The sequence below is a fragment of the Syngnathoides biaculeatus genome, chromosome 6, assembly GCF_019802595.1.
Source record: "Syngnathoides biaculeatus isolate LvHL_M chromosome 6, ASM1980259v1, whole genome shotgun sequence".
Taxonomy (NCBI): Eukaryota; Metazoa; Chordata; class Actinopteri; order Syngnathiformes; family Syngnathidae; genus Syngnathoides; species Syngnathoides biaculeatus.
The window spans coordinates 1,692,455-1,720,449 of NC_084645.1; the positions used below are offsets into that span (position 1 = coordinate 1,692,455).

At 43.3% G+C, this 27,995-nt stretch overlaps 3 protein-coding genes across 11 annotated transcripts in view; all 3 read right to left on the reverse strand.

The window, feature by feature from the left end:
• Positions 1-4,077, reverse strand: part of LOC133502741 (potassium/sodium hyperpolarization-activated cyclic nucleotide-gated channel 1-like) — a 22,716-nt gene extending 18,639 nt beyond the window's left edge. For both annotated transcript variants that reach the window (XM_061823898.1, XM_061823897.1), the window contains exon 1: positions 3,329-4,077. In XM_061823898.1, coding sequence (XP_061679882.1) covers positions 3,329-3,954 — 626 coding nt within the window. In that variant the 5' untranslated portion in view covers positions 3,955-4,077. The remainder of the gene's footprint in view (positions 1-3,328) is intronic.
• On the reverse strand, positions 3,999-27,876 carry nptna (neuroplastin a). 6 transcript variants are annotated; one of them, XM_061823906.1, is made up of 9 exons: positions 27,849-27,876; positions 27,663-27,703; positions 27,375-27,443; positions 23,072-23,261; positions 18,085-18,259; positions 15,262-15,356; positions 13,664-13,797; positions 12,667-12,940; positions 3,999-4,402 (listed from the first exon to the last, which is right to left on the reverse strand). In XM_061823906.1, the coding sequence occupies exons 4-9, from the start codon at positions 23,160-23,162 to the stop codon at positions 4,047-4,049; spliced, it is 1,125 nt and encodes a 374-aa protein (XP_061679890.1). In that variant the 5' UTR covers positions 23,163-23,261; positions 27,375-27,443; positions 27,663-27,703; positions 27,849-27,876; the 3' UTR covers positions 3,999-4,046. The 6 variants fall into 6 exon arrangements, 5 of the variants coding, with proteins under 5 accessions (XP_061679890.1, XP_061679892.1, XP_061679891.1 ...); XR_009795575.1 differs by lacking the exons at positions 3,999-4,402; positions 27,375-27,443; positions 27,663-27,703; positions 27,849-27,876 and adding exons at positions 9,029-9,997; positions 10,151-10,227; positions 10,592-10,613 and having other exon boundaries at positions 12,667-12,694; positions 12,798-12,940; positions 23,072-23,433; XM_061823909.1 differs by lacking the exons at positions 3,999-4,402; positions 27,375-27,443; positions 27,663-27,703; positions 27,849-27,876 and adding exons at positions 9,029-9,997; positions 10,151-10,227; positions 10,592-10,613 and having other exon boundaries at positions 23,072-23,431.
• On the reverse strand, positions 24,574-27,986 carry LOC133502742 (UDP-glucuronosyltransferase 2C1-like). Of its 3 annotated transcripts, none has more exons than XM_061823902.1 (4): positions 27,849-27,889; positions 27,663-27,703; positions 27,387-27,443; positions 24,576-26,213 (listed from the first exon to the last, which is right to left on the reverse strand). In XM_061823902.1, the coding sequence occupies exon 4, from the start codon at positions 26,192-26,194 to the stop codon at positions 24,599-24,601; it is 1,596 nt and encodes a 531-aa protein (XP_061679886.1). In that variant the 5' UTR covers positions 26,195-26,213; positions 27,387-27,443; positions 27,663-27,703; positions 27,849-27,889; the 3' UTR covers positions 24,576-24,598. The 3 variants fall into 3 exon arrangements, with proteins under 3 accessions (XP_061679883.1, XP_061679886.1, XP_061679884.1); XM_061823900.1 differs by having other exon boundaries at positions 24,578-26,213; positions 27,375-27,443; positions 27,849-27,877; XM_061823899.1 differs by lacking the exon at positions 27,387-27,443 and having other exon boundaries at positions 24,574-26,213; positions 27,849-27,986.
• Positions 27,987-27,995: the final 9 nt, after the last annotated feature.

The following is a 27,995-nucleotide window of genomic DNA, read 5'->3' on the forward strand; positions in this document are numbered from 1 at the left end:
TTTGTCTTTCTGCCATTGTCATCAAATTTTAAACAAATAATTAATATTTCGCTTGCTCGTGGTGAACTAATATATGGGTCTTACTTTTTGAAAAAAAAATGGAATAAATGGAGTTTGCTCAATATGAAAAAAAATAATATTCCACCGCCTTTCGTTTTCCATGTTAGCATACAGGTGAGTGCTCTTCCTTTGTGATTTCTGTCACATAGAGTAAAAGATCAAGGGCACAATTCTGCGCCTTTGTTACGCAGTCCTGAGTTCCATGATGTGTGTATGCCAGGTAGCCTAATAGTCAATCTGGGCTTGATGTTTCGTCGGTCGCGTCTTCAATAAATGCGGTTAGAAACATAATGTCGTCTACCTTGCCTATGTATGAGTAACGGGAGCTCAGGGATCGAAAATGGCCGCCGTTCGAGGCAGCCCAACGGGTGACGTCACGTGAAAACAACCCATTGGTGGCCGTCAAGGTGCTTTTCTGCTCGATATGTCACACCACACGACAAAATATGTCGGGCTCAAGCGGGACAATCATTTGCGACGGCAAATCAGTCCACTAATGGGCTGAAAACTTGCAGTCTGATCCAGAGTTGATGATTAGTTTCAATGTTACTAGCAACTGTTTTATCAGAAACGGTGGATCCCTTGAGGAAACTACAAATAATAGTTCTTTTTGCTACTTTTTTTTCTTGTCAGTGCTCTAATTAATGCAAGAGAAAGCGGGGGAGGGAGATTGGTCCTCTTTCCATTCGGGAATTTTGTTATCAACTGTCAAACAAAAGCATTTGTATTGCTCTCTTTATGTGCCTGTTGTCTCTGCGGTGACACAGTGGTTCTAATTGCTCATCCCCTCTCTGGCTAAATCCACCGTTATCTCCTGGGAATCCATGTCATCTCCAGAAGTCAGCTCCCATCAGCCAGATGTTGAGTAGTTAGCATTACGGGTCTCCACACGGCACTGCGCTGCGGAACATCGGAACAGCTGGACCGCAAAAAAAAAAAAAAAGTGTGCCGGGCACGGGGACAGTGCATTATGTCCCCCTTTGCAGACCCTCCTGGTTGCTCATCAGCTGACGGTGCACGCAGCATCCGACCCTCAAAGATCAGGCGACTAGCTGTGGTGCAATCTGCCGCATCAAAATAAAAGTTTGCGGGTCCTCTTCCGAGAGGAATCTTGCACGATTTGGGTCAGAGTGCAACTCGGTTAAAGAGCATGAGAGCACAAAGAGACCGGAGTTATGAGCAAAGTGAACACAAAAAGGCTTAAAATTGTGAAAGGAGCTTAGATCAATCAGGACAGCTGAAAAAAAGGGATCACATTTGTGCTGGAGATACTTATCTCTTGTTGCCAGAGCGCAGCTGAAGCACAACAGCCCGCATTCAGCTCAGTGGCTTAGCGTACACCTGTACCGAGGCTCAGGTACGCCATCATATTAAACGTGCCAGCAAGCCTGGACCATCTGCTGCTGTATCCACTGCAGTCGTAATAAAAGACAGCAGACACTCGTTACACAGTGGCTGGAAAAGTACACAGTCGCCGTGATGGGCGCGTCTGAGCTCACAACACTCGGATATGAAGTTATATCAGTTATATCAGAATAACAATGGCAACTTTAGTGGAATTAGCATATCCATGGTAATATAGTTTTGTTTTATGTGTTAATTGCTAAAGAAAAATGATTTGTTTTCTTCTAGGGGGCTCTGTTGTTTATGATAAAAGCAAAATGCAGCCAACCGGTGAAACAGTGGTTTCCACATCTGCCTCACAGCTCTAATGTTACGGGTTCGAATCTCGTTTGCACGTTCTCCATGTCCTTGCTTTCCAAAAACATCCATGTTAGGTTCATCGCAGACCACATTTTTCAAGTGGGGTGAATGTGAGTGCGAATTGTTGCTGTTGTATATGTGGCCTGCGATTAATCATTTATCGCTAATTAACGGGGCAAGTGGTCCAGGGCGTACTCAACTTCTCACCCACTTTTTAAACTATATGAAATTGAGACAATTTCAGCAAGGCTATCTTGGTCTCAAAATGGTTGAGACAGTTATAGCAATTTTTTTTTTTTTTAACTCTGAGTCCCTTATTATGCTCAAGTGGAAACAAAAGCACAGCAGGAACAACAACATCTATAACATTCAGAATGTACAATTTATATAATGCTGTTTGCGGTATGTTCTAAAGCATTTCAGTAGCGTGATGCCATGACACTTCGGACTCAGCAGAGAGCAAACATCTGGGTGCCTTGATTCCATTCCAATCTCTCTTTCCCTCCATCTATGTCAGCATTTTGCGGGTGGCACCCGCCCCGTCCACAGCATCTCGGTTCCATTAAACTAATTGTGCTGTAATAATCCAGCCTGATGTGTGCATGTAATATTTTGAATGGTCATGTTACCCTATTTTGATTACCCCATTTCCACCCCCACCCCCCTGCTGCATTCTCTCTAATCTAATCCAATGACCTCACTAAATGACAGGGGAAAAAAAGTGTAATTCAGATGAGTGGGGGGGGGAGCAGCAGTAACAAACATTTGTACACATCAAAGACAGACAGCCGAGGTTCCAGGTTCGATGTCAAGACACGACGGGGATGCTATAAAGCAGTCAAGCCTGACTCGAAAACCCTGAAATGCATTTTAGATTTGTTTTTAATCCAGACTTTTGTGTTGGATGACCAAAGAGATATTTTCCTGCAGAGACATAGTTGCCCTAATGTGATTGTGCTTCAGAGTTTGTCTTGCATGATAATCAGCTCTTTTCATAGACATGAAATGATTTGATCTTTACAGCGGGTGATTGAGTGTTCAGTTGAGGGTCATTTTCACAAATTAAGCCATTTATCCAGCCAATTGTACGACTGGCGATATACGACCAGTGTATGCTCCGCATTAGCTCGCAAGGCTAATATTTTGCTGTCAGGAAAACATACACGGACAACTTACTGGACACCAGCACAATCTAATGATTGGAATTCTGCCTTTCTAAAGATAATAGTGCACTCATATTGTATGCCACTGATTTGGGTGGTATTATTTCCACAATCTGCAGTTATTGTGGTTTGCAGTGATACAGAACTCCACTGCATCAAAGTGGGATGCTGTTGCCCTCGATCAGCCACGTTTAATTTAGTGGTATTGTCACATCACAACAGCACAGTGATCAAAACTATTTCCTTTCTGACTATGTTAATCAATGGAAAGCATTATCTTTTGAACTATGCATGAATGCAACTTTTTGGGCTTGGTCAAGTCAAACAAACCCGGTGGGCCTAACGTGGCTGGTGGTCAATGACATGAAATACATTTCGAATTCCAAAAGAAGATGAATTACCTAAAATCACTGTATGGGTGAATAATCCAGAAACCAGCAGATTTGACACGTTCCCTCTCGTGCTCCACCGCCCTCTCACTCCCCAACATCCGCAGAGAGAACTTGTTGACTCCCGGTTGGAGCATCGCGCCGAACTGCCGATGCATAAATCCGGCTTGGTAAAGCCGCTCATCCTCGGGGTTGATTTGCTCGCTGCCTTCCAACTTGATGAAACTCGTCTGGTCGAAGACCGACGCCTGGCCGGCCGCCCCACTCAGACCGCCCGCGGCCGGACCGGGCTCACTGGGGGAACTCTCCCCGACCCCGGCGTCCGCCTCCGGGATGAGGCAGCGCTGCTCCGCCGGATCTGACCCGGCGGGATGACGCCCGCTGACGGAGGAGATGCTGCCCCTGAAACGGCGACAGTCCCCGTTCAAGTTGCTCTTCCTGGCGGCGTCCCTGCCGGCCTCCTCGATGCTCCTGCAACTGCCCGCGGGGGACAGCGAGGACAAATGTCTCAGCAAAATACTTTTCCTCTTCGTGTCCTTGTCGCCGCTGTCTCCTTCGTCCACCGCAAAAGGTCTTTGGCCAATGTTTTGCGGCAAGCTGTACAGGCGCTTGCGCATGGAAGACTGGAACCTTTCCATTTGTTTTGTTTGTTGTTGTTGTTGTTTTTGTTTTTGTTGTTGTTGTTGTTTTTATGGGGGAATAGCACAGTGCGAAGGAGCAGAGGGGTGAATCATATGGGCATCGTGCATTTGGGGTGCCACCGCAGGGAGAAAACACCGAGGAGGCGATTCGGCAGGACGGGTCGTATTTGACACTTGGGACGTGCCTCGCTTTCCCACGCCGCCACCCCGGGTCCAAACATTGGAGATGCGTCAAGGATCAAAGTCCGCCGTGTGTGGAAGAGGCAGGAGCTAAACGAGTGTAGATCCACAGCGCGTAGATGAGACGGCATTAGGATGCAGCACGCTGAGTGCGGGAGGAGTGAAAGAATGCAAGTGGTGCTGCTGCCGCCGCCGCCGCCGCCGCCGCTGCTGCTGCTGCTGCTGCTGCTGAGGTCTTCAATGACAAAGCATGGTCTCCACCTCCCTACAGGATAAATGCGCGGTGTCAGCACAAGGTGATGACACGCATGCACGCATATAGCACATGGCACCTGATTCCCGACGAAGCTTGCATCACGCAACGGTCACACGCGCCACAAAATTAGGTACACCTGCACAATCTACTAATGCCGTGAAAAAAAAAGTATTGGTCGAATGTGTCATATGTTTGCACAGTTTAGCCACTTGAATGGTTAAGATCATCCAACAAATGTAAACCAAGTGCACTTAAAATCCAGTTTTTAAATGGTGGTTTCATTTTATTAATGAAAAAAAATATTCATAGCTATGGTCGGGCCTTCATAAAATGGTAAAAACTCCATTGTTAAATGATGAATTAATATGAATTGTAGCTAATCACAATTAGTGGTTAATTTCCACAGATTTCGCCAGGCCTGATTACCTCCTCGGCACTGAAAAATGGAGAAACTTCCCATGAGTGGCCGGCCTACAAAGATCACCTTAAAAAAGATGAGATGAGTCTTGGACTTTAGGGGAGGTACACGTGACGTGAATGTAAATTAGGAAGATGGAGGCACGTACTGGAAAGGAGAGGAATTTAATATACATAGGAATATATGTGTATGAATGAGAGGGGCGGTGGAGGAAGAGTGAAGCTGCAGGACAAGACATAGTGAGGGTGGACGACTTCAAATACCTGGGGTCAACAATACAGAGCAATGTTGAGTGTGGTAAGGAAGTGAAAAAACGGGTCCAAGCGGGGTGGAACAATTGGCGGAAGGTGTCTGGTGTTCTATGTGACAGAAGAGTCTCCGCTTGGATGAAGGACAAAGTTGAGAAAAAACAGCGACCAAGGCATTAGAGACCATGGCACTGAAGAGACGACAGGAAGCAGAACTGGAGGTAGCAGAAATGAAGATTTTGAGGTTCTCGCTCAGAGTGAGCAGGTTGGATGGGATTAGAAATGAGCTCATTCGAGGGACAGCCAAAATTGGATGTTTTGGAGACAAGATTCGAGAGAGCAGACTTCGATGGTTTGGACATGTTCAGAGGCGAGAGAGTGAGTATATTGGTAGAAGGATGCTGAGGATGGAGCTCCCAGGCAAAAGAGCGAGAGGAAGACCAAAGAGAAGGTTTATGGATGTGGTGAGGGAAGACATGAGGGCAGTTGGGGTTAGAGAGGAAGATGCAGGAGATAGGCTAAGATGGCAAAAGATGACACGCTGTGGCGACCCCTAACGGGACAAGCCGAAAGGAAAAGAAGAAGATGTAAACATTTGGCTTCAACTGTAAGTCACTCTTGTCTACTACTCCTTCTGAAGCATTGTTTGATCAATCCATCTGTTTTCTTAGCTGCTTATCCTCACGAGGGTCGCAGGAGTGCTGGAGCCTATCCCAGCTGTCAACGGGCAGGAGGCGGGGTACACCCTGAACTGGTTGCCAGCCAATCGCAGGGCAAAGAGAGACAAACAGCCACACTCACAATCACACCTAGGGGCAATTTAGAGTGTCCAATTAATGTTGCATGTTTTTGGGATGTGGGAGGAAACCGCAGGGAGAGGGAGAACATACAAACTCCACACAGGCGGCACAATGTTAGAGAGAGCAGACTTAGATGGTTTGGATATGTTCAGAGATGAGGGAGTGAATATATTGATAGAAGGGTGCTGAGGATGGAGCTGCCAGGCAAAAGAGCGAGCGAGCGGAAGACCAAAGAAAATGTTGATGGATGTTGGGAGAGAATATATGAGGACTGTGGGTGTTAGAGAGGAGGATGCACGAGATAGGCTTGGATGGAAAAAGATGACACGCTGCTCATTCAGGGCCTGGACAACTTGCTGTTATTGATGGAATCATAAATTCCGCTCTTTAACAGAAAATGCTGAAGGAGGCTGTTCAGCCATCAGTGTGTGATCTCAAGCTGAAGCATACTTGGGTTCTGCACCCGGACAACGATCCAAAATGTCATGATCCACCCTACAGTACTACGTTCGGAGGCTGGGTGGACTTTGCACTCTCTCGCTCTTGTGGATTTTTTTTTCACCCTTTTTTCCATTTTTTTTTCTTTTTGTTTTCTTTTTGGGGTGAACCAATCTGAAAAATGCTCGTGTTTTATCACCTACTATTCAAGATTTTGGGATTTTTGGTCCCCCCCCCCCATTCCAATTATGATGAGTCACCGTACGCTCCGGGCCCATCCCAATTATGCCATTTGCACTTATTTAAAAATTTATTGAAACAGTGTCGGATGTTCAACTGTATTGGTGAAGACAATGCTATTATTCCGTCGAATGACCGGTTAAGGCCACGCTAAAAATTCCGGTTTGGTGCAATCTAGATTTTCAAGGTCAGCCGGAGCCCCCCCCAAAAAGTGTCTTGTCATATCATATAATTGTCCCAACGTGAGATCGTTGCTGTTTTTATGATGATCACTTTTGAATAATGTCAAGGAAAAATCGTGGTGAGCTTTCAATGGGCCCACACAACAAAACACAGAGGGCCACATTTGTTTGATACCTTGATTATTAGGTTGCCATAGCAGCCAACATGGCACTCGTGATAAAGCAGCTTATTCAAGAGAAAACGCTTAAGGAAGTCTTTTCTATTCCACTTTTGAGAAACTGCACGGTAAACCACTAGATTTAAAAAATGTTACAAAAAATACTGAAATAGGTATCTCGTCTTCGATTGCTCACAGATTGACTTTCTGTGGAAATCTGGGCCTAATTATTGAAACGTAAAAGTGACCACAGAAATCCAAGACTTCTTCTCAATGGCAACGTGTGGATCAAAAGATGTACTGGACCTGTCACCACACATCCATCGTTCAACACAAATGAACTTGGACTGTCAGACTGTGAATTGCTGTTTGTCTAAATTGTCTGGCAACCAGTCCAGGGTGTAGCATGCTTCTTGCCCAAAGTCACCCGTGATTCTAATCAGGATAGGCAGTGTAGAAAATGAATCAATACATGCATCTTATTTACACTTGATGGTTCCAACCGCCATCACGTAAACGATTGTTCTGGAATTTGAGGTTCCGCTTACTAAGAAGTCAAACGTAACATTGCCCCTCCCCTTTACTTCATTCAAATCTGAAGATGTATGAGTTGAATCGAATGCAAAATATGTATCATTCAGCAGTTTGCAAAAGGTAACAAACATCTTGTCAGTTCTGGAAGTCATGCGTGGTCCGCTGGGGAGAATTAGAGGCGCATTTCTTTCCTTTATTTTGGATTTGAAAATACTGTATTGGGCGAGATTAATTTGGCCATAGTGCAGCTTTAGGCATGTGCCACTTAATGGATAGTCTCTTATAAACTGCCAACAAATCCTCCATATTTAAGCAGATCACTAGATCTTTAATCATCTAATTCTGTGCCATGTGTGCTGCATGGACAGCTGTTTGTCAGAGGGCAGCTGAGAAAGTGTGCAATAAAACTATGCACACAGTTAGTCAATGATGATGTTGAAACAATAACGCAATAGCTTCAGTGAGATGAAAGCAATAAAAATGAAAATGTGTTGTCCCTTCCCCCCCCCCCCCCAAGTTTAAAAATCTTGGCTCCACTGACTGCAAGTTAAATGAACATCCATCCATCCATATTCTGAGCCGCTCATCCTCACGAGGGTCGCGTGAGTGCTGGAGCCAACCCCAGGTGACATCAGGCAGGTGGAAGGGTACACCCTGAACTGGTTGCCGCCCAATCGCAGGGCAGTTACAGTAAATGAACAATAAAGAATAATGTGTAAAGCTTTACTTCTTCATGGTGGTGCTGTTGCTCAGACTTCCTCCTTGCAAACGGAAAACACTTTCACAAAGTTGGACTGCACAATCCGCATGTGCGCAAGTGTGCTGATGACCTGTATGCATGTTCGCCACTCTTATAATGGATGTTTGACTTTTCACCTCCACTTATCCATAATCCCGAAGGGATAATACAGCTTGATCCCCGGACTTTCATGCAGGGGGGCTTTCATCGTCACCTCTTCAATCTGTCCACATCTAATTTGGGGCTTTAACGTTTAAATAAAAAAATAAATAACAATAGCAGGAATTTATGTAGACAGTTGGCCAACTGAAAAAAACAGAGTGGTTATGTTTGAGGGCGGCACGGTAGATCTGCTGGTAAAGCATTGGCCTCACAGTTCTGAGGACCCGGGTTCGATTCCGATCCCGGCCCCACCTGTGTGGAGTTTGCATGTTCTCTCCGTGCCTGCGTGGGTTTCCTCCAGGCACTCTAGTTTCCTCCCAGATCCCAAAAACATGCAACATTAATTGGACACTCTAAATTGCCCCTTGGTGTGATTGCGAGAGTGGCTGTTTGTCTCCATGTGCCCTGCGATTGGCTGGCAACCAGTTTAGGGTGTACCCCACCTCCTGCACGTTGACAGCTGGGATAGGCTCCAGCACTCCCCGCGACCCTCGTGAGGATAAGCGGCAAAGAGAATGGCTGGATAGAACCCCCCATTTTTTTTTTTGCACATCAAGCATCATTTTGCTCCTCCGATGTCATCACGGTCGTCATCTGACCCGTTGCAGCCACTAGAGGGCGGTGTAACACAAATTGTTCATCTTCCTGCCATCGGCTGGTCCCTGTGCAGCTTTTCCGTCACGGGTCAGGTAAAGAAACAAGGTCAAGAGCCAAAGTCTTTTTTTCCCCCAAAAAATGTTTATTCTTAAAAATGACTCGAGATTTTGCTTCGCAAGCTGTTCAAATTACGTCCGCTGTACAGAATCCATGCAGCTGTGTACTCTTAACTTCTATGCTCTATGGGTGATCCTATTTGTTTAAAGCTTTGTCACATACAAAAAAAAAAAAAAAAAAAAAGAAAGGGAAAAAGTAAAAGCTGCTATGGTTTGTCAACAAATTGATATGGACATTAGTTGCATAGGATAAAAGCCATGCTGTACAATACACACTGTCATGACATAATGTTAGAATGATTGTTACAGATTTCATAAAGGTTTATACAGTTTCTCGTTATCGTCCACATTTAAGTGCATCATACAATTTATATGAGTACATAGCTATAGTGAGTTGATACATACAATACAATGACATCAATTGAACCTTTAGAGGGACATTGCAAAGCCCTTGAAATGTAATACTAATATTCTGATGACTCTTAGGTAATGATATGCAGCTGCATGATGAAACGTACAAAAACCGCCATATTTGATGATGGCGCCATTTTCTACACCGCCCAAATGTGGTGTTTTTCTGTTTAGAAACGTACAGAAGAGATTATCTACATGAAGCCACTCTTAGAGAAAATAAAAATACAGAACAGAGTCCTGTCTCAAAAAGAGGGTCAACATCTTGCATGCAATTCTTTTTAAGTAGTAAAAGAGTAAAAGAAGCGAATAAGAGTGCGAGGGCAACTAAATCACACACGTCACTGTTGGCATGCAGTACCAATGGTTATATTAACAATCCCATAATGATATGAATGAAAATGAGCATCTCGCACCAGACACAATAAAATCATATACGCAACGCATGCCTCATTCATCTCCCCTACAACCAGCCTTTGAATGGCAAATAAATACTATGAACAACTGGCGTCCGTTCCGTTGTCGTTTACCTTCACGTGGTCAATAAATGTGTAATGTCATCTGCAAATGAAATGAAAGCACATCTCATTAAATGTGTCACGTTCCAGCGTTAACTTCACACATTGGGTCATCGTGTTATTTGTCCCTACGGGCTTGTAGTACATATTTATCATCAGCCAGACGCTTTGGACCTTTTAATAATTGAATACTCACTCTGCAGACAGGCAGCTCAATTTGTATTCCTCTGGCGCAGGTTCTTGTCTTTGTGGTTGTTGGTTGAATTGGTTTTCCTTTAGTAAGAAGTAAATGACCCAATCAAATCACATTTGACACAATGCTGCGTATTGAAAACCCAACACTTATTTGTGCTGTTCACTAATTACGGTCAGTTAAAAGCAACACATTCTGTTAAGCTGCATTATGTAATGCATACATTTGGCTGATATGATGTCAGCAATTTATATAAATCGCCACCATAGCACAAGCAGTCTCCCGCATCCCTTTCTCAGTATGCACGATCTAACAAAGACGTCACATCGAGGCACAGCTATAACTTTGCGATATGATTCAGATTTGAGGTTTGCTGCACTTACTCAAAGCTCTAACGAGAATTTTCAACATGTGACATGGTGAAGTAAAAAAGTTCACACTTACAGTGGTCCAACTGGGTCATCATCTGAAGCAGGAAGGGGGAAATATGCAGAAATGAAAACCAAGAATGAGCATCGCAGGAACGGAAGATGAAGGACTGATGTTTTTTTTTGTCCACAGAACATCGGAATGTGCATTTAGCCGAGTGCATTATGTTGTGATTTTTCTTTTAAGCCGTTTTATGCAATGAAAAGGCAGCCTTTTAATTTACTGCAACTAACAGAATACAATTGAATGTAGCACTACATCACATTCCACAGACAAATGAAATGGAGCTAAACTTGCAAAATTCTAGTTTTCATGCATAGATGAAAAAAAGTGTTGTTTTTTGTTTTTTTTTTTCAAGGTATTAGCAATACCATCCCCTCAACATTAACTGAGGTAGTGTGAAACAACGGCGGTCGTCATAACCGCACAAATGTTCCACGATGCAATAAGCTATGAGTTTAAAGCATCAAAATCAATGCATTCCATCATTTAACATAACAATTTTCAAGTAGAGCGCCGAAAACTGCCATCCTGCACTTTGATGTGAAAGAGGATGCGGCTGAAACATGCAGTCTCACACTTACCACACACAGCGTTAGGTTGGGCCATTGGGAAAAGGGGAATAGGAAGATATGATAACAATAAAATATTCAGCAGCGAAAGATGACCTCATTTAAGGCAATGCAATTGCTATATGAATTATTAACAATTCACGCACAAATTCTGACACTCTCACACAAGCAATGTTCATTTGATTTATATTACGCAAATGTAAAAAGAAATTTCAATACTCGGTCAGTTTCATTTTAGCTAATGAACATTAATGAAAATGTGATCACGTTCTGTGACAGTAAGTCACAGCTGAATCACTTATACATATGGCAGTTAACAAAATTGTAGTTTGAAAGCAAAAGGTTGACAAAATACCATTAATGGACAATTCATAACAGAGCAGGAGAATGAAAGGCTCTGATGGAAATGAAAATCCCATGTTGTGATTTCCTTGAGCAGGTGGCAGCGTGGAGAGTGGAAGGTCCATGAAACGCTATTAATCATTGAGAACGTTCATCTCCACAACACCACAGTATCCCGTTTCTCATGAATATGGAATATATGAAATTGTCCTGACAAAGTGCAACCTCCAACAACAGCTCGTCAGACTGAATTATTGAATGCCAGCGCAGGTGGCCGTGGTGGTGTCCATGGTGATGGAATAGCTAGAGAAAGCATTGTGGGTTTGTGGCGACTGCAGAGCGCGGACCACACGAGCTCCGCTTGCCTCTCCAAGTGCGTGCGTGCGTGCGTGATGGGAAGTATCCCAATTTCCTGCATCGCTGTGCGGCACGCCAACTGCTCTGCGGCAGGGGCACTGCAGCGCCATAATACATAATTTTCACCAGCACCGATAGGAAAGAGGAATACAGATGGAGAATGGGAGGGTACAACAATCTTCTGGCGGCCGGACTAAACGCACACCATCTTTTGTCCTAATGCCGACTTACTGATGCTCTCTACATCACTCAAATTTTTATTGCTGTTAATCAGATTTCGTAGAAATTCAGCCCACAAATCCATCTTAAATTCATACGATCATATACCCTCTTGGTGTTTTTTTATTGTCCTATTTGTAAAAAATAATGAATGCACCTTCCATTCTTATTCCATGATAAATTCTCCTCCTTGTATTTAAAATACCATCATTGAATAATATCCCAAAAACACGCATTCATTGGAGACTCTAAATTGTCCCTAGGTGCGATTGTGAGTACGACTGTTGTCTGTCTCCATGCCCTCTCCTATTGCCTGGCAACAGGTTGAGGGTATACGCTGCCTCCTGCCCGATGACACCTGGGATAGGCTCCGGCGCTCCCGCGACCCTCGTGAAGATAAGTGGATCAGAAAATGGATGGATGGATAGAAGAATAATATCCATCACCCAGTTATGATCACAGGGCGCTGGAGCCTATCCCAGCTGACTTTGAGCGAAAGGCGGACTGTACCCTGAACCAATCGCCCGTCAGTCGCAGGGCACGTGGAATAATAAGTATGTTTCAAATAACAAATTGAGCTCCAAAGTGTTGGCGACTCACCGTCTTGTAAATCCTCGGGCTTCTTACGCTTCTCATAAACAACAATGATCACAATCAGGATGATGATCTCAGCCAACACCCCCAAAAGAGGCCATAACGGGGCCAAATGGCTGCGGACTCTCAGCACAGACCTCTCGTCACTGCTCCCAATCAAATTGGTGGCGTTACACTGGTACTCGCCCGGGTCCAAATTGATGTCCAGATTGGTGATGCTGAGCTCAGTGTAATTGTCTTTGCTGCTGATGGAGAAGCGTCCGGATGCGTTGTCAATTTCCTGTCAAATCCAAACAAAGATGCTAACCTTGAATTGTTGCACATATAACTGATTTCTTTGACGTACACCATTCATCCAATAGTCCATTGCTTTCTGTGCAGTACTAGTTTTTAAAGTATTGGTTCTTAATTAATACTGTCCAATAAAATACAAAACAAATTAATGGGCACATTTTTTTAACAGGTTTGTAAAGATTTACACATTACAGTGACTCTTAAGACCACAGGTGTCAAACTCAAGGCCCAGGGGCCAGATCTGGCCCACCACATGATTTTATGCGGCCCGCGAAGCCAAATCTAGAGTGTCAACTTCCATGACTCCAGTAAAAGTCTGTACCAAAATTTCAAATTGTCATATATCATAAATGGTAAAGTTGAGATGTTACAAGCATTTTTGTTACCAAACGTGAATTGTTGAAAAACCCCTGATTTCTGATTCCAAAAATAGTTCATAAATTGATGATGTAAATATCATGAGATGACTAAATGGCCCGCGGGAAAAATTTGTTTGACACCCCTGCTTTATACACAATGCGCATGTCTAACACCTATTTACCAAATTGTGTCATGTCTGGAGTTTGTTGCTGATCAAGCACGCACCCAAAAAAAAGTCAACTAATCAGGCTCATAATGAAAATAACTTATTTCATTCAAGTTAAATAATACTGTATGATCTATACTACACATACAGTTATACACAGATACACACCCGCACACATCATACCCGATATATGCCGTTCTCAAGTTTGCGCCAGGTCCAGACGGGATGAGGGTAGCCCACAGACTTACAGTAAAGCAAAGCACGCTGGCCTTCGTTCTTATTCTCACTACGCTTGTGGCCCGTAATCTCTGGAGCAGCTACAAGCAGAAAATATATTACATTATATAATGTATGTCATAAAATATGCAAAAACATCTCAATTGGAACCGGCTTGTGATCCTGTTAATCGTGATGAAGATAAACAATCATTTCTCTCCAGGAAGCAGGAAGGTGGATCGGGCTTCAAATCACAGTCCTAGTGGAGTTTGCATCTTCTCCCCATGCCTGCATGGGTTTTCTCTGGATACTCGAGTTTCCTCCCCCATCCCAGAAAAACATGTGAGGTAGAATGATTGACTCTAAATTGCCTGAAGGCGTGAATGTGAGTGTGAATGTTTGTTTGTTTCTATGTGCCCTGTATTGGCTGGGGACCAGTACAGGGTGTACCACACCACTAGCCTGAAGATAGCTGGGATAGGCTCCAGCACACCTGCAACCCTAATGAGGATAAGCAGTACAGAAAATGGATAGATGGATCTCTACCAAGGATGATTATGATTCTAGCTCAGGTTGTTGGTGAGAAGGATTACACAATCTATTGACTCTAATGCAGGTCAATAAAACTTCAGGTAGGAGTACATGAACAACGGGGTTCAAATCCCATTCTCCCGGTACGCCAGGTTCCTCTCACATTCCCAAAACATCTGTAGCAAGTTGGTTGAAAACTCTAAACGCTAACATATTATTTATCTCTATCTACACTCTGTTCTTTAAAGATGATTGTATAAGAAGAACAAACATTAAAAGCAACTCCAATCATTCCAGTAAAAGTAATAATTTAGCCACGTTCTATTTGGGACTATGATTTTCCACATTTAAAAAAAAAAAAAAAATCTGTAAATAACTTGCAAAATAGTGTGACTAATTATAAAAGACACTTTCATATGGTAGTGGAACACTTGTGCAATAATTTTTAAAATGCATGTAAATCATATGGCTGTGGTAAAGCTCAAAATCAAGTGGCTTCCCCCAGGGGGGAAGTGTTAGGAGCCCTTACCAAGAAGTGGCCCTGTTTTTAAATTTCATTGACCTGTTTTGTCTGTTACTGCTTGTTTTGAACAAACGTCTCGTTGACAGTAACATATTTAGCAAATAATCATAACTTGAGTCAATATCAATCTTTCCTTCATAATGATGTGGGTAAAGTGAATTCGATTTTTTGTATCATTCATATGGCATTACAGTCCAATGATTCTCTCATTTCGTGCTAATTTTCCTTCACGGGAGTGTGTGTGGCGACGGAAAGGCTGCAACTAGATTCCGCCGTTGAGACATAATCCCTGTGCATCACACAAACAAGACACCATCTGCTGCCACTGAGCTGACCACTGGTTCGAGGGAGGTGTGAAGGGTGGTAGCTATGTGTGAACAAATCACAGGCCGAGCCCCCCCCCCCCGTTCTTAAGGCCACCCTGCGCCAGTGTTATTGTGAATAAAGTGTAAGCGATGTGGCCTTAAAAAAAGATGACCGGGGGGCCGACAGCTCACAAATCAACACAGACCTTTAACTTCGACGGTGGTGTTGGCAGCAGGAGACATCTCAAAAGTGAACACACACATGTACACGCCGGCATCATCTCCTCTCGGTTTATTCAGCCTGCAGAGCAAAAGCACAGATCAAGTAAACCTGCACTATGCCGATAAACCACTTGTGCGGCATATGCACACACTTAAAGTGCCACTGTCATGAAAAGCATAATTTTTAGTACATTATTAATGAAAAAGGCATCTGGAATCGACCCATCTGTTTTTTCACCACACAACATGATTTTGACGTATATGGCTTTTTGTAACTCCTGCCATGAAAATCCTCTCGAGGGATTTGTTTTCGAGAAGAAGTAGGAAGTGAGATTTTTAGCAGACGCCCACTCAAGCGGTCTCGTCTGTTTATGCTAGTTTTACATGCTGGAAGGTAGCTCGTTGTTCCTTTGTGTTAGCCAAAATGCCGGTTCTTTGCATTGGCAGGGTTCATACTCAGTCTGACCAAAAAAATTTAAGGGCTTGTTAGGGGCATTCTTAGGGGCTGACACGAAAAATTTAGGGCTGACACGGAAAAAATTTAGGGCCAACACAAAAAATTTAGAGCCATCGTGGGAAATCAAGAGTAAGGAAAAAAGACTCACCCAATGGTGCCATCGGCTGTTCTTGGTTCATCAAAGGTTCCACTACCTCAGTACCTGTGACAGTGATCACCTGTCGCCCCTTGTGGTAGTTCTCATTGATATGACCATTGTTAACGTTCTCACATAACAGCATACAGAAAAACTGATTCTAACTACAATTGGAATTATATACACAAATGTCTTCTACTGATGTCTGTCTCAGCACCCCTACTCTAGCTCCTTGAGCCTACCCAGTGCCTCCTCTATTTGTTGCTGCAGAGGTGCCAAAGCGGCTCTCTTGTCCTTTGCTCTGCCTCTGAGTGCATTGGCCTCGGTGATAAACCTCAGATTCCTCTTTTCGTCTGCCTCCTCACACAGCCTGTCAGCCTTCTCCATAAGCGTTGATATGTCAGTCTCTATTCTGGCTTTTTGGCTTTGAGGCAGTAGAGATGAAAAGTGGGCAGCGATGCCAAATGTAGCCAGGTACGAAGTCTTCCTTTCCCCACAGTGGTAGTTTTTAGCAATGTCACTGTCTGGGAACATGACTGCAAACACTTTTGAATTATTTTCACAAGATTTGTTACTGTAATTGCTGCAGATCACTTTTAAAGTCCACACGATCTCTGCCTTCAACGAGTCCGTCTTCGTGTATTGAACTAAGTTCATAAAGCCTGACTTCTGGCTGGTTGAAGTCGATGGCTGGACAACTGTAGGTGCGCATGCACTGCTAGTACCACTGCCTGAAGTTGATGCTTCACTATCTTGATATTTTAGAAACAGATTCATACCAACGGAAGATGAGAGAGTCTTCGCCAAATCAGTGTGTCTCCTGTTTTTTCGGTGCGACTCCAGCGCTTTGACGGCCATCTTTTCAAGCTGGTAACTCTGCTTGCACAGATGGCAGTAAAACATGTGCCGATCTTTTGGATCTCGACGAACCCAGCTCCCAAACTCCTTACTTTCAACCCAAGCTTCTTGAAAAATGCACTTCCCCGTGATACAAGTTGGATTGATGAAAGAACTACGCTACGTCGTAACGAAGACGAAGTGAAATGCCTACTCACGGAAACAAACAATGGAATATCGACAAGATGGCGACTAGTTGTCAACACGGTGACTTCTGTTGACAATTTCCGGCTGATTTGGACGCCAGATGGATCCCTATTTTTTTTTTAAATAAAAAGATACATTTATTTTTTAGGGAGAATTTTGGCGGTAGAGGTCCTCCCTTTGATTTTTTTTTAATTTAAGGCCTTTTTAGGGGCTTGACCAGTTTTCGTGGATTTTTAGAACTTTTAGGAGCCCCTAAATGCACCTTTGAAAATTTAGGGGGTTTTAGGGACTTTCAGGGCCGCGTGCGAACCCTGATTGGTTGATATTGTTCGAACACTCGGAAGGAAGGATTAATTCTTCATATCTTTCAAAAAGACCCGGTTCGTCGTGAAAAATAGATTGCACAGGTGCAAAGGACGAGAGCTTCGTGGGTTCCAAATGACAGGTAGGTGTGTATACAGCTACTAAAAAAAAAAAAAAAAAAAACAATAGTTAACAATGGAGGGGGGGGGGGGCAACAGACATAATCCTCTCAGAATGTAACAAAATATCCTCGTACGTTAATCAGGGGTGGTAAATTTGTCGATGTACCTGTCGGCGCCGCGGCCGGGCTGGCTCATACATACTGTCTGGGAGTCTGTTGTTAGTTAAAAGTGATCCGCATATCATCTGAATATGGCTCGAAACGAACAATAGGGTAATATTGCCCCAGTCACTTCACTCGATAGTGTCCACGGCGGACGGCTTCGGCCGGGCTGGCTCCTACATACTGTCAGTTGTTAGTTAGAACTGATCTGCATATCATCTAAATATGGCTCGAAATGATAGGGTAATAGTGCCCCGGTCCCTTCACTTGATTGTGAGATGTTCTCTTCTTTGAAAAGAGCTTCTGTGTCCCACAGTAGGTGGGAGTAGCGTGTTTTCAATGGCTAATGTCGCGGTGTAACTTAATGAACGGAGGATGCAGACAATATGGCTACCACTTGGATGTCAAATGAGACTTCCGTAACTTTGCGCAAGGATGACGCGCTCTCTGCTCATATTTATTTTTTCGTATAGACATTGAAGTGAATAATGTTATATGTATTTTTCATTACAATAGCTATTTTAGACTGTTTATGGCATAACAGTGGAGCTTTAAGTTCCATGAGGTTATGTGGAGATGCTCACTTGTACTCTGTGCTCCTATTTGTAGTGCGTGTTTCTGGGATCTCCTCCGCATTTTTCATCCAGTAGCTCTCCAGGAGGGCACTGTCGCTGCTGGTCAGGTTGCATTGCAGAGTGAAAGGGAGACTGTGGCCTTCTATGGGAAGGGACGTGTGCTCAGAAGCGGCAATAGATGGCTCTGCAAAAAAAAAAGACATCAATTAGCTCACAGAGACATGATGCCGACTGATTGTGACCAATGATGGCAACTTGAAAAATGTGACTGAGATCTCAAATGGGCATGCCAAGTGGAAAACAATGTGACATCATTTTGAATTAACTAACGGGATGATATGGCGACCATTGATTCGCACGACTGACTGTCGATGAAAAAATATATCAATTTAAAAAAAGATACATAGCGCACAAATGTGTTGCGCTTCTGCACAACTGTTCTGGTGTCCTCCTGAGACCAGCATTTTCTTACTGTTGCAAAGCGGCCGCCCACTTTTATAGACAATAACAATAAAACAAAATAGCCTCAGAAAACACTTACAGTGCATTATATTTTCAAAAGCCTATTCAAATCAGTTTGACATCCCCCCAAAACCATACTGTTAGCCATGTTTCTTTCCTACTACCCAGAGGCTGTGCTGTACTGTATTTATTTACTGTTTTGATTGTACTTTTTCTGTTTTTATTTATGTACCGTAATTTCCAGGCAACAAGCCACAACCTTTTTCACACGCTTTTAACCCTGTGGTTTATGCGGTGATGCGGCTAATTTGTTTATTTTTTCTAACGGGCGCAAGGGGGGCACTCGAGCGGAAAAGGTAAGAATGAGACTGGTGGAACATATGTGCCAAGGAAGTGACTTTTAGCCTGTTAGCGCTGTGCTAGGGTGTTGCTGCTGTGTTACTGGCGTGTCTCATTGATATTTACCGGGAGGTTTTATTTTAACCGGCCCTGTTAGCGTTAGCGCAGTGGTTGCATTGGCGCTAGCTTTAGCGCGGTGGTAGCCTTAGCGTTAAACTCTTTCTGTGTACTATCTTTGTAACTATCTCGTGTTTGAATGTGGATTTCAATGTGGTCACTTGCGGCTTTTACACAGCTGCGGCTTATGTATGTACCAAATAGTATTTCCTTTACAAACGTACACGGTGAGGGTTAAAACCAGGTGCGCTCTGTAGGCTGGGAATTACGGTATTTTAATGCTTCTAATCATGTAAACCGCATTAAGTGACCTTGTGTATGAAATGTACTATACAAATAAATTTGTTCTGCTTTGCTTAGAGTAAAGCCGTGACTGGAGCACAAGTTAATAACATATCTCGTCGCTCGTCTAATTTGTTCCATGTGGGGACCTGATACGCTTCTGCACTGTAATAGTAAGTTTCTTTCGCCTTGTCCCGTTAGGGGTTGCCACAGCGTGAGATCTCAGATAAATACATTTTTAAAAAATGAGAATACAAATGTGATCATTGTAATATTTTTATGAGCTGTCTGCGACGCACTTCCGGGTCCCGACCCAGCAGTTAAGAATCACTGACGTACATTTGTACAAATAGACAGAGGTTAATCACTATAGGTGTTAATCACTTAATGTGCATGCTGAACCGTAGAGGGTGTTCATGTTGATATGCTTTTTTTTTTTTAAATACACAACTCTATAAATATTTAGCTTCATTTTGTTTTATGAGGGGTTGTGTAATGTGAATTGTTAAAATCACAATGTAAAAGCAATTATTTTATGTCATCCTAAATGTCTTATAATAAATATTATACGGGTTAACCCATTAATTGATATTCATGTTAATTTGCACTCTAGTTGATTAAGGAAATATATTCAAATGACCATCGCGTCGAAAATACTGAATTAATCTACGTGATATAAAAGTGTGAGTTTAGTTTAAGCATATTCACCCTCATAAGATTTAATGTGAATGGAATTACAGTTAAATGGATTTAATCATCGCATTAAAATTACATCACTCAATTTGAGCTTTTGCAAAACATAAAAAAATCTGCTACAAAAACAATATTGTGCCCGCGTAAAATGGAAAGCAATAAAAGGGAATAAAACAGAGGGGAGTCAAAAGGGGTACATTTAAGAGGACTACAGCGCTCTGTGGGTTCTCTGGATGCACAACACCACTGATATCTGCTTGAAAGAGAACATCAACACATGACAGAGGTGCACTATTTCAGCACTACGAGGGATGACGGCACCTACGGAGGGAGTTGATGGTCCTCTAGAGATATTTGAAGGGGGCTGAATCACACAGGAACTGTTCAATTTGGTTTCTATCAGGAAGGGGGAGGTTGATGTTTCCACCACACTGACCACTCACTCTTCAGCACCGTTATCGTAGCCTGCGCTCTGACCCAGGTGGTGGCGGGATTTATGTGTAGGTCGTTCCGTCTCGGGTCGTTGCTGGCTCTGCACTCGTACGTCCCGATATCGTCCAGCGTCAGATAGGACACTCCCAGCACGCTAACCGCATTGACACCGTACACCGTGCTGATGGACACCCGCCGCTTTCGGGCGCCGTCCCACAGCTGCCTGAAGGAATCGGCTCGGTTGATCTCAGAGTACCACCACTGGATTTCAGGGGTGGGGTTTCCCACTACCTCACAGAATAGCTCAAAGGTGTCTCCTGTGAGCTTGGTTTCAGAGAGAGGGGATTTCACAAAGCCCGCTGGCAATGGAAGTTTAGAAAGGGCAGGATTAAGTAAGGAGAAAGGGGTACCAGAAATATACAAACAAACAAAATGTGCTTCAAGGTGAAATCAAGAGCATCTTCATTTATAGCAGGGGGGGGGGAGAGAAATCACTTGAATTGAGAGCAACACCCTTAATTCAATTGTTCTGGGAGCTCCCCCCCACAAGGCTGAGCTCATTTGGTCATATTCAATTAATGACATGACGTACATATGGTATATTTATGGTACACTCGCACAGCACTCATATGCAAACGTCCTCTGAGTGACCTTGTCGTTTTTCTTACCTCCCATTGTGATGAAAATATCATTAGGTGTTAAATGATTATGCAGTAATTGACTGTCAACACTGAGCAAAGTATGCCATCAGGGAAACGTCTCAGAGCGAAATGCGTTAATAGTGAAAGAAGTGATGGAGTCCACACAGGGAGGGGTGCCGTGTTTATAAAAGCCGTCTATAGGCAATCCGTGAGATTGATAAAGACATTTATAGAAGCTGCTTCCGCAGGTCTCTGAGGAGTGTGTGGGCACACGGAGATAGACATCGCCTCGCCTAAGAGAGCTGCTGAGATAGGCCCCGCCTCTTCCGATGTGTCAAATATGCACCACGTGAGTCGTTGACGTGTTTAGATTGCAGCGCGAACGATGTTTTGTGCGTTATAAATCCTGAACCCGTTGTTACATTGTAGCTCAGAATTCAGTACGAAGACAAAATAATACAATTTTCAAAAGATACAAATAACTTTTTTTTTACTTCTCCTGTTGATCTAGTCTGTTGGTGTATCCAACCAGTCCAGGAGGAATAGGCTCCACTTCAATGCTACTTTGCCTAGTGTTGAATGATTTGACGGTTATTAAGAATCATATTCACAAGAAGCAGCAGGAAGTGCTGTGCATGTTTCAAACTTTTAGACATGTCGAGAACTCCCCCTCCCCTCACCACAGTTTGCAGCAAGGAAATAGATAAGAAATTCCAAAAAAAAAAGTCTATACAAAATTGGTTAAAATCATTGTAAACACAGACAAATGAACTTATCTTGACTTCAAACCCAAAGAGGACTCTCTAATGTTGCATACTATGAATATTTCTTTCTTCTAAAACGAGTACAGTTTTTCGACATTAACGAGGCTTCACTGCGGCTTTGCTTTTTGGATTTCTTTGCAGGTTTTATTTATATTTGCAATGCATGCCTGTAGTGTAGCAGATGTCGTGGAAATGTGACAGCCCTTGATTGACAATGCTTTTTGTCAGCTGCAATATACGACTCTTTGTAGATTACGGCCAAACCAAAATATGCTTTGACCACAATTTGGAGCATCACATGCTTTGGATTTTCCCATACTGTGTCTGCAAGTTTTACTTTGCATCAACAGCGAATCACATCTACTGCTGCACATGTTCACATATCAAACCTCAGTTGCTTGGATGTGTACCAAGAAATCGTAATATAGCCACCCCAAAAAAAATATCATGTGGGCTGAATAAGAAACGTCCAATGTACTGTATCTCAATACCAGGTCAGGTGCAGAATTCTCAAACGACCCCATGAAAAGAGACAAACTTAAAGCATGGATCTGTAACCTCGAGCCCTGCTAATTCACGTGGGGGCCACCAGGTTGATGAATTTAGGGGTCATCTGCAGAAGTAGGTCTGAACTGAGAAAATCAATGCGGCTTGTGCAGTGCCGTGCATCTCAGCAAAGACTTAATAGATTCATTGTAGTGAGAGGACATTAAAGACATGGATCCCAGTGCAGCATCTCAGCTCTAAAAATAGAAGCATGCAGCAAAATGGACTGATGCTATTTACAGAGCTTCACTTCCGAAGGCCGACATCTATACATCTGTGTGGATAAAACTTCAATGTGACAGAATCTCGCTTCGCCATCTCTCCTTTCAGCTACTAAGCAGAACTTGTCCTTGTTTTTTTTTTTTTTTCTGTATTCAGCTCCACACTTGCAAAGGACATTTGGGGGGACATCACATGTGCCATTCTGTGGCCCACTTCGGCCTCCACAGATTGAATTTTATTAATCTTTTTATCGACCCTTCATTTCAGGCGCTCTGCAAGCACCCCCCCCCCCCCCCATCCCCTCCATCTGAAAAAACGTTTACCCGTTCAATTCCATGTCAACTACCTTGCGGCTCGGCAGGTAGGGGCATATTTGCCACCGACACATAGTGTTTTATGCATCAAATAAAAATGTCTGACGGGAAGGCGACGACTTCCACTGAAAAGCAGCCCCGTTTGCGGCAAGTTAATCATACACCAGGGGAGCTGGTTTCTTACCGTTTTGCGAGGAGACGGCGTGCAACATCAGGGCTCCGAATATCGCCACCGGGAAGGGCATGGCTGCGGTTCGGCGTTTGCCAGGTATCATCTTCGGGGGGAGGAAAATGCCGGCGTTGCGTGAACGCACGGGATACGACGACGCGAGGAGGAATCAGCAAGGAGGCTCGCCTCGCACCTCCGCACGCTCCTGTGGGGAAGAGGGAAGTGACGCCTGCCGGCCGGCTCGACTAGCGGATGCCTTCAGTACTACCTACGACGACCAGGTGGTCTCGGCCCAGCTTCTTGGCTTCCTTTGCTGCTGCATCAAACAACCACTTTGGAGCTACGCGTCCTTTCTCAAATCTCGCGAGAGGCAGTTGACCCTAGTTAGCAGTGTTTTCAATAAGTAGCCTAAAAGCTAATTTCAATAAATTTCGTACCAGGCAACCAATAGTTACTAGACATGTCTATACGCTATTATAGTCATTGTTTAATGTATTGAACATTTTACTGATTTGGTAGCTTTGAGAGGGTGAAACCATTTATATTTTTTCAAATTTCCTCTGTCATTTGACCCCCGTCTTACAGTACTTTACTTTTATGAATGTGGTAAAAGAACTGCATTGATTCATAATAACTGTTGTCTATATATACAATTTGCATGAAAATACATATATATTTTTTTTTCTTTTTTTTCAGAATGACACACAGACGGACCGATCAATAGAGGCCCAAAACAAATGTCTCCAAAACTTTGTCAACAGGTGTGATAAGGAAGATTTTTTTCACCTTTTGTGTCACCGGCGTCAATGCTAACAATCCACTTCACTCATAAAGGCACCTCACAACTTAACATAATCTTCTATAAATCATGAAGTAGCCTGCTAAATAATGAATATGGAGACAAACACAAAGGAGGTGAACTGTTTTTTTTTTTTTTTACATTTATGTCTATCTCTCTATCACATTTGTTGCAGTGTGTTGTGTTGTGTATTGGATCCCATTCATTTGTACAAGTAATGTTCAGTGTCACTGTAATTTAGCCACTGTTGGTCAAGATGTCTAGTTTAATTACTGTGCTTTAGGTTAACTAACTAAGCCTCAACAGCACCTTAAGTAGAGGTTTAATCCTATTTCACTCAGAACAGATATCAAGCGTCCCGTAGACGGCATAAAACCCTGGAAATAGTTCCTGGGACGTTATTGCAGAGAAGCTATTCCTTTTTTTATGGGCAACAGTGGGAGATACCGTCACTGAGTCCAAAGTCACATCGCACGCTCTGCCGATAAGAAAACCTCTACAGTAGCTTTTTTTGCAAAAGAGGCCGAGCATGCAAATCAAGTTTGTTGGTTGCATTTCGAAGGAAATAAAACTGCAAAAATTACAACTATCTTGTATTCATTGACTTTTCAAAGTCCTGTATACAATCTATTGTGAGATACTGCTAGTTAAACTCCAGTTTGTTTGTTTTTACAAGTAATTCATGTCAGAGGAAATTGTGTAAATGCAAATAATTAGCTCCAGAGTCAAGCTGTTATTTTTTCTTAATCGTGTTTAGTTTTTTTCACACTAAAACATTTTTTACACATAAATCTCAACATGAAAAGGCAAGTGACTATTAGAAGGAAAGCCACTGCCAGCAAAACAAGAATGACATCAACCGAGTGGTAAACAATCGAGGACATTTTGTTGGATTGTGCCTTCAGATGGCTAGCTCCTTTATGTCTAATAACATATTCAATCCAAAAGACTGCCAGGTCCATTGGTTTCATTGGCTGATCACTTTGCAGCCTCGAGAGCCTTTGCATGTTTTCCCTGTATGACGAGTTGTGAAGAACTGTCACAAGCGCGTCTGCAAAGTTGTGCCTGTCAAGCACGGCAAAATCCACATTCACTGCTCCTCCCCTTGCTTGCATTCTGTTGATATTGTCGTGCTGATCGAAAAACAGTGGAAGTCCTACGATCGGAACGCCGTGGTAAATTGCTTCTTGGACCCCGTTGATGCCTCCATGAGTGACAAATACTCTTGTTTTGGGATGGGCCAAGAGGTCATTCTGTGGCAGCCAGTTTACCAGTAGCGTGTTGTTGCCCAGGTTGATGGGCTTTTGTCCTAAATACCTCCAAATTACCTTCTGGGGCAGCTGGGCAAAGGCTGCAGCGATTTCCTCAGTGACATCTAGGGGAAGCTTCGCCACAAGAGTCCCCAAAGTCATGATCACCACCCCGTGATTTCCAGAACTCTGGACAAACTCCTCCAGATCCACGGGGAGCTGCTTCGGAGGCTTGCACTGAAACCCCCCCATGTAGACAACATTTGGCATCGTGGGTCGCGGAAATTCAAAGATAAAATTGTTTCTCATAAGCCATATGTCAGCATCTAAGAAAAATGTGGAGTAATCCACACTCGAACCAAAGTAGCGCCTGATTATTGGTTTGTAGTGAGGTTCTGATATGTACTTGGTTGACAAGAAACCAATCGTGTAGGATAAAACATTAATGATTCTTTGTGGGAAAGTCATTTTATCTGTTAACAGTGCTGCAAGAAAGGGAGTGTATGCCAGCGGGGAGGGGGCAATGAGGTCATGAGATTCGCCTTGCAGGGTCCACCTGACATTGTAAACGAGGGGAAGGCGGAGACGACGTGCAAGCAGTGCCCCTCCACCTATCCCGAGGTCGGTCAACATGACGTCATATTTAGCATCAGAAAAGGCCTGCATTTGAGTTTCATTTTCAAACATCTGAACAACTGTCTCGCAATGCATTTTGTGGAATAACGAAAACTGATTAATAACCAGGACCTGATTCTCCATCTTTTTCCAAATGCGAGGCAGAAGCGATAGAGACCTCCCCTGAAGCTTCAGTTCCAGTTGTTGCGACACAAATGATTCAAAGTGATCCTTAAATCCGTCCTGACCAGGAAGATTGATAGAGGTGTAGCGAGAGGACTTTTCGGAGATGTACCAGCTATCGGACGGACGCACCACTGTGATCTTGTGGCCTTTAGCGTGAAGTTTCTCGATGATTCCTTTCATGTTTATCCAATGGCTCCCATCTAAAGGGAAAACTAGTATTTTGCCACCAGATACACACGATAGTGGAATCAGCAGCAGAGTTAAGGTGATCATGGCAGACTTTGTCATTGTGACGCCCAGTGGTGACCTTGAAAATATACAAAAATTTAAAATAAAGAAAGAAACGCTGTTATTCTGGTTGGTGGATGTCATGTTCAAAATAATACAGTGATATGAAGTTCATTTCAAAACAATTTGGAATCTCTGAAATTGCTTTTGCACTAAAATGAATGCAATAGTCATTGAAATTAATTCATGAGGAAAGGAACAATCACATGAGAGTAATCGGTATCGTTCTGTTTGGAAAAAAATATGGATGAAACTGCTGTTCTTTGTTTTATATTTTCACATTTTTTTTTGTTTGTTTTTGGGTGGCGGCAGGGTGGATCATCTGGAAAGCTATGGCCTCACAGTTCTAAGGTCCCGGGTTCATTCCCGGACCCGCCTGTGTGGAGTTTGCATGTTCTCCCCGTGCCTGCGTGGGTTTTCTCTGGGCACTCCACTTTCCTCTCACATCCCCAAAACATGCAACATTAATTAGACACTCTAAATTGCTCATAGGTGTGATTGTGAGTGCAGCCGTTGTCTGTCTCCATGTGCCCTGCGATTGGCTGGCAACCAGTTCAAGGTGTACCCTGCCTCCTGCCCGTTGATAGTTGGGATAAGCTCCAGCACTCCCGCAACCCTTGTGAGGATAAGTGGCAAAGACAATGGATGGACGGATGTTTTTGGGTGTGTGTATCTTCAAAATGATTCATTTCCCGTTCCACCATTCTGAAGGCTTGATATCAGAATGACTTCTGGCACAATTTGGAACATCCATCCATCCATTTTCTTTGCCACTTATCCACCTAGGGGCAATTTAGAGTGTCCAATTAATGTTGTATGTTTTGTAGATGTGGGAGGAAACCGGGGTGCCCAGAGAAAACTCACACACAGGCACGGGGAGAACATGCAAACTCCATACTGGGAGGGCCGGGAACGAACCCGGGTCCTCAGAACTATGAGGCCAACGCTTTACCAGCTGATCCACCATGCCGCTAAATTTGGAACAAACAATTTGGAACATCCTAATGAATTACAAAGAATGAGATAAATAAATATTTAAAAAAAACGTATAGAATATATTTCAGTCGATACAATCCAGACAGTTAAACTCATACATTACTGCATAAAGATTCCCTCACACTGTGAAAGAATTCACAATAGTATTTTTCATAATTTGGTTGATTTGATGTGATTTGTGTACCCTGCCTCCTGCCTGTTGACAGCTGGGATCAGCTCCAGCGCTCCCCGCGACTCTTGAGAGGATCAGCAGCTAAGAAAATGGATGGATGTTGATTTCATTTCACCGCTAAAGTCGGTATTCACCATCTTAATCAATTATAATATTACATAAAAACAAAAAAAATGATTTTGCAACATCTAAATGAAGAAAGTTTTCTATGATATTCAAGTTTGTTGGGATGTATCTGTGTCTCAAACACATAAATATGTATGCAGTACTTTCAAAGGTTGAAAAAATATCAGCACTTACCCAGGGTCAAACATGCAAGAGGGCAATCCTTGAAAATACTCCTTAAAAACAACAATAATTGTTAGCAAATGTGCGTTTGCAAAGCCAAAGTAGCTGGCATGGAGTTTAGCGTGTGAACTGTGTCCCGGTGGAGGGAATACACTCTGTCGTATGAGAAGGCGTGCACTAGTAAAGACAAGCAATCACCTGTGAAATATTTGTTTTTTTACTGTCGTGGAGCAATCGCAATCGTGGCCTATGACTCAACAATAAATCGCTTACTCGAATGCATTCATCTCTTCCGCCATCTAGTGGGAAGACACGGCACTACCTGCACTAAGTGACTCCAACCAC

Excerpts from the sequence above, each read along its gene's own strand:
- nptna (XM_061823906.1), bottom strand. The coding sequence starts at position 23,162 with ATGATACCTGGCAAACGCCGAACCGCAGCCATGCCCTTCCCGGTGGCG. Across the intron at positions 13,798-15,261 it reads CACCACCGTCGAAGTTAAAG|CTGCTCCAGAGATTACGGGC; the intron begins GTCTGTGTTGAT and ends TTCTGCTTGTAG. Across the intron at positions 12,941-13,663 it reads TTGAGAACGGCATATATCGG|GAAATTGACAACGCATCCGG; the intron begins GTATGATGTGTG and ends TGGATTTGACAG.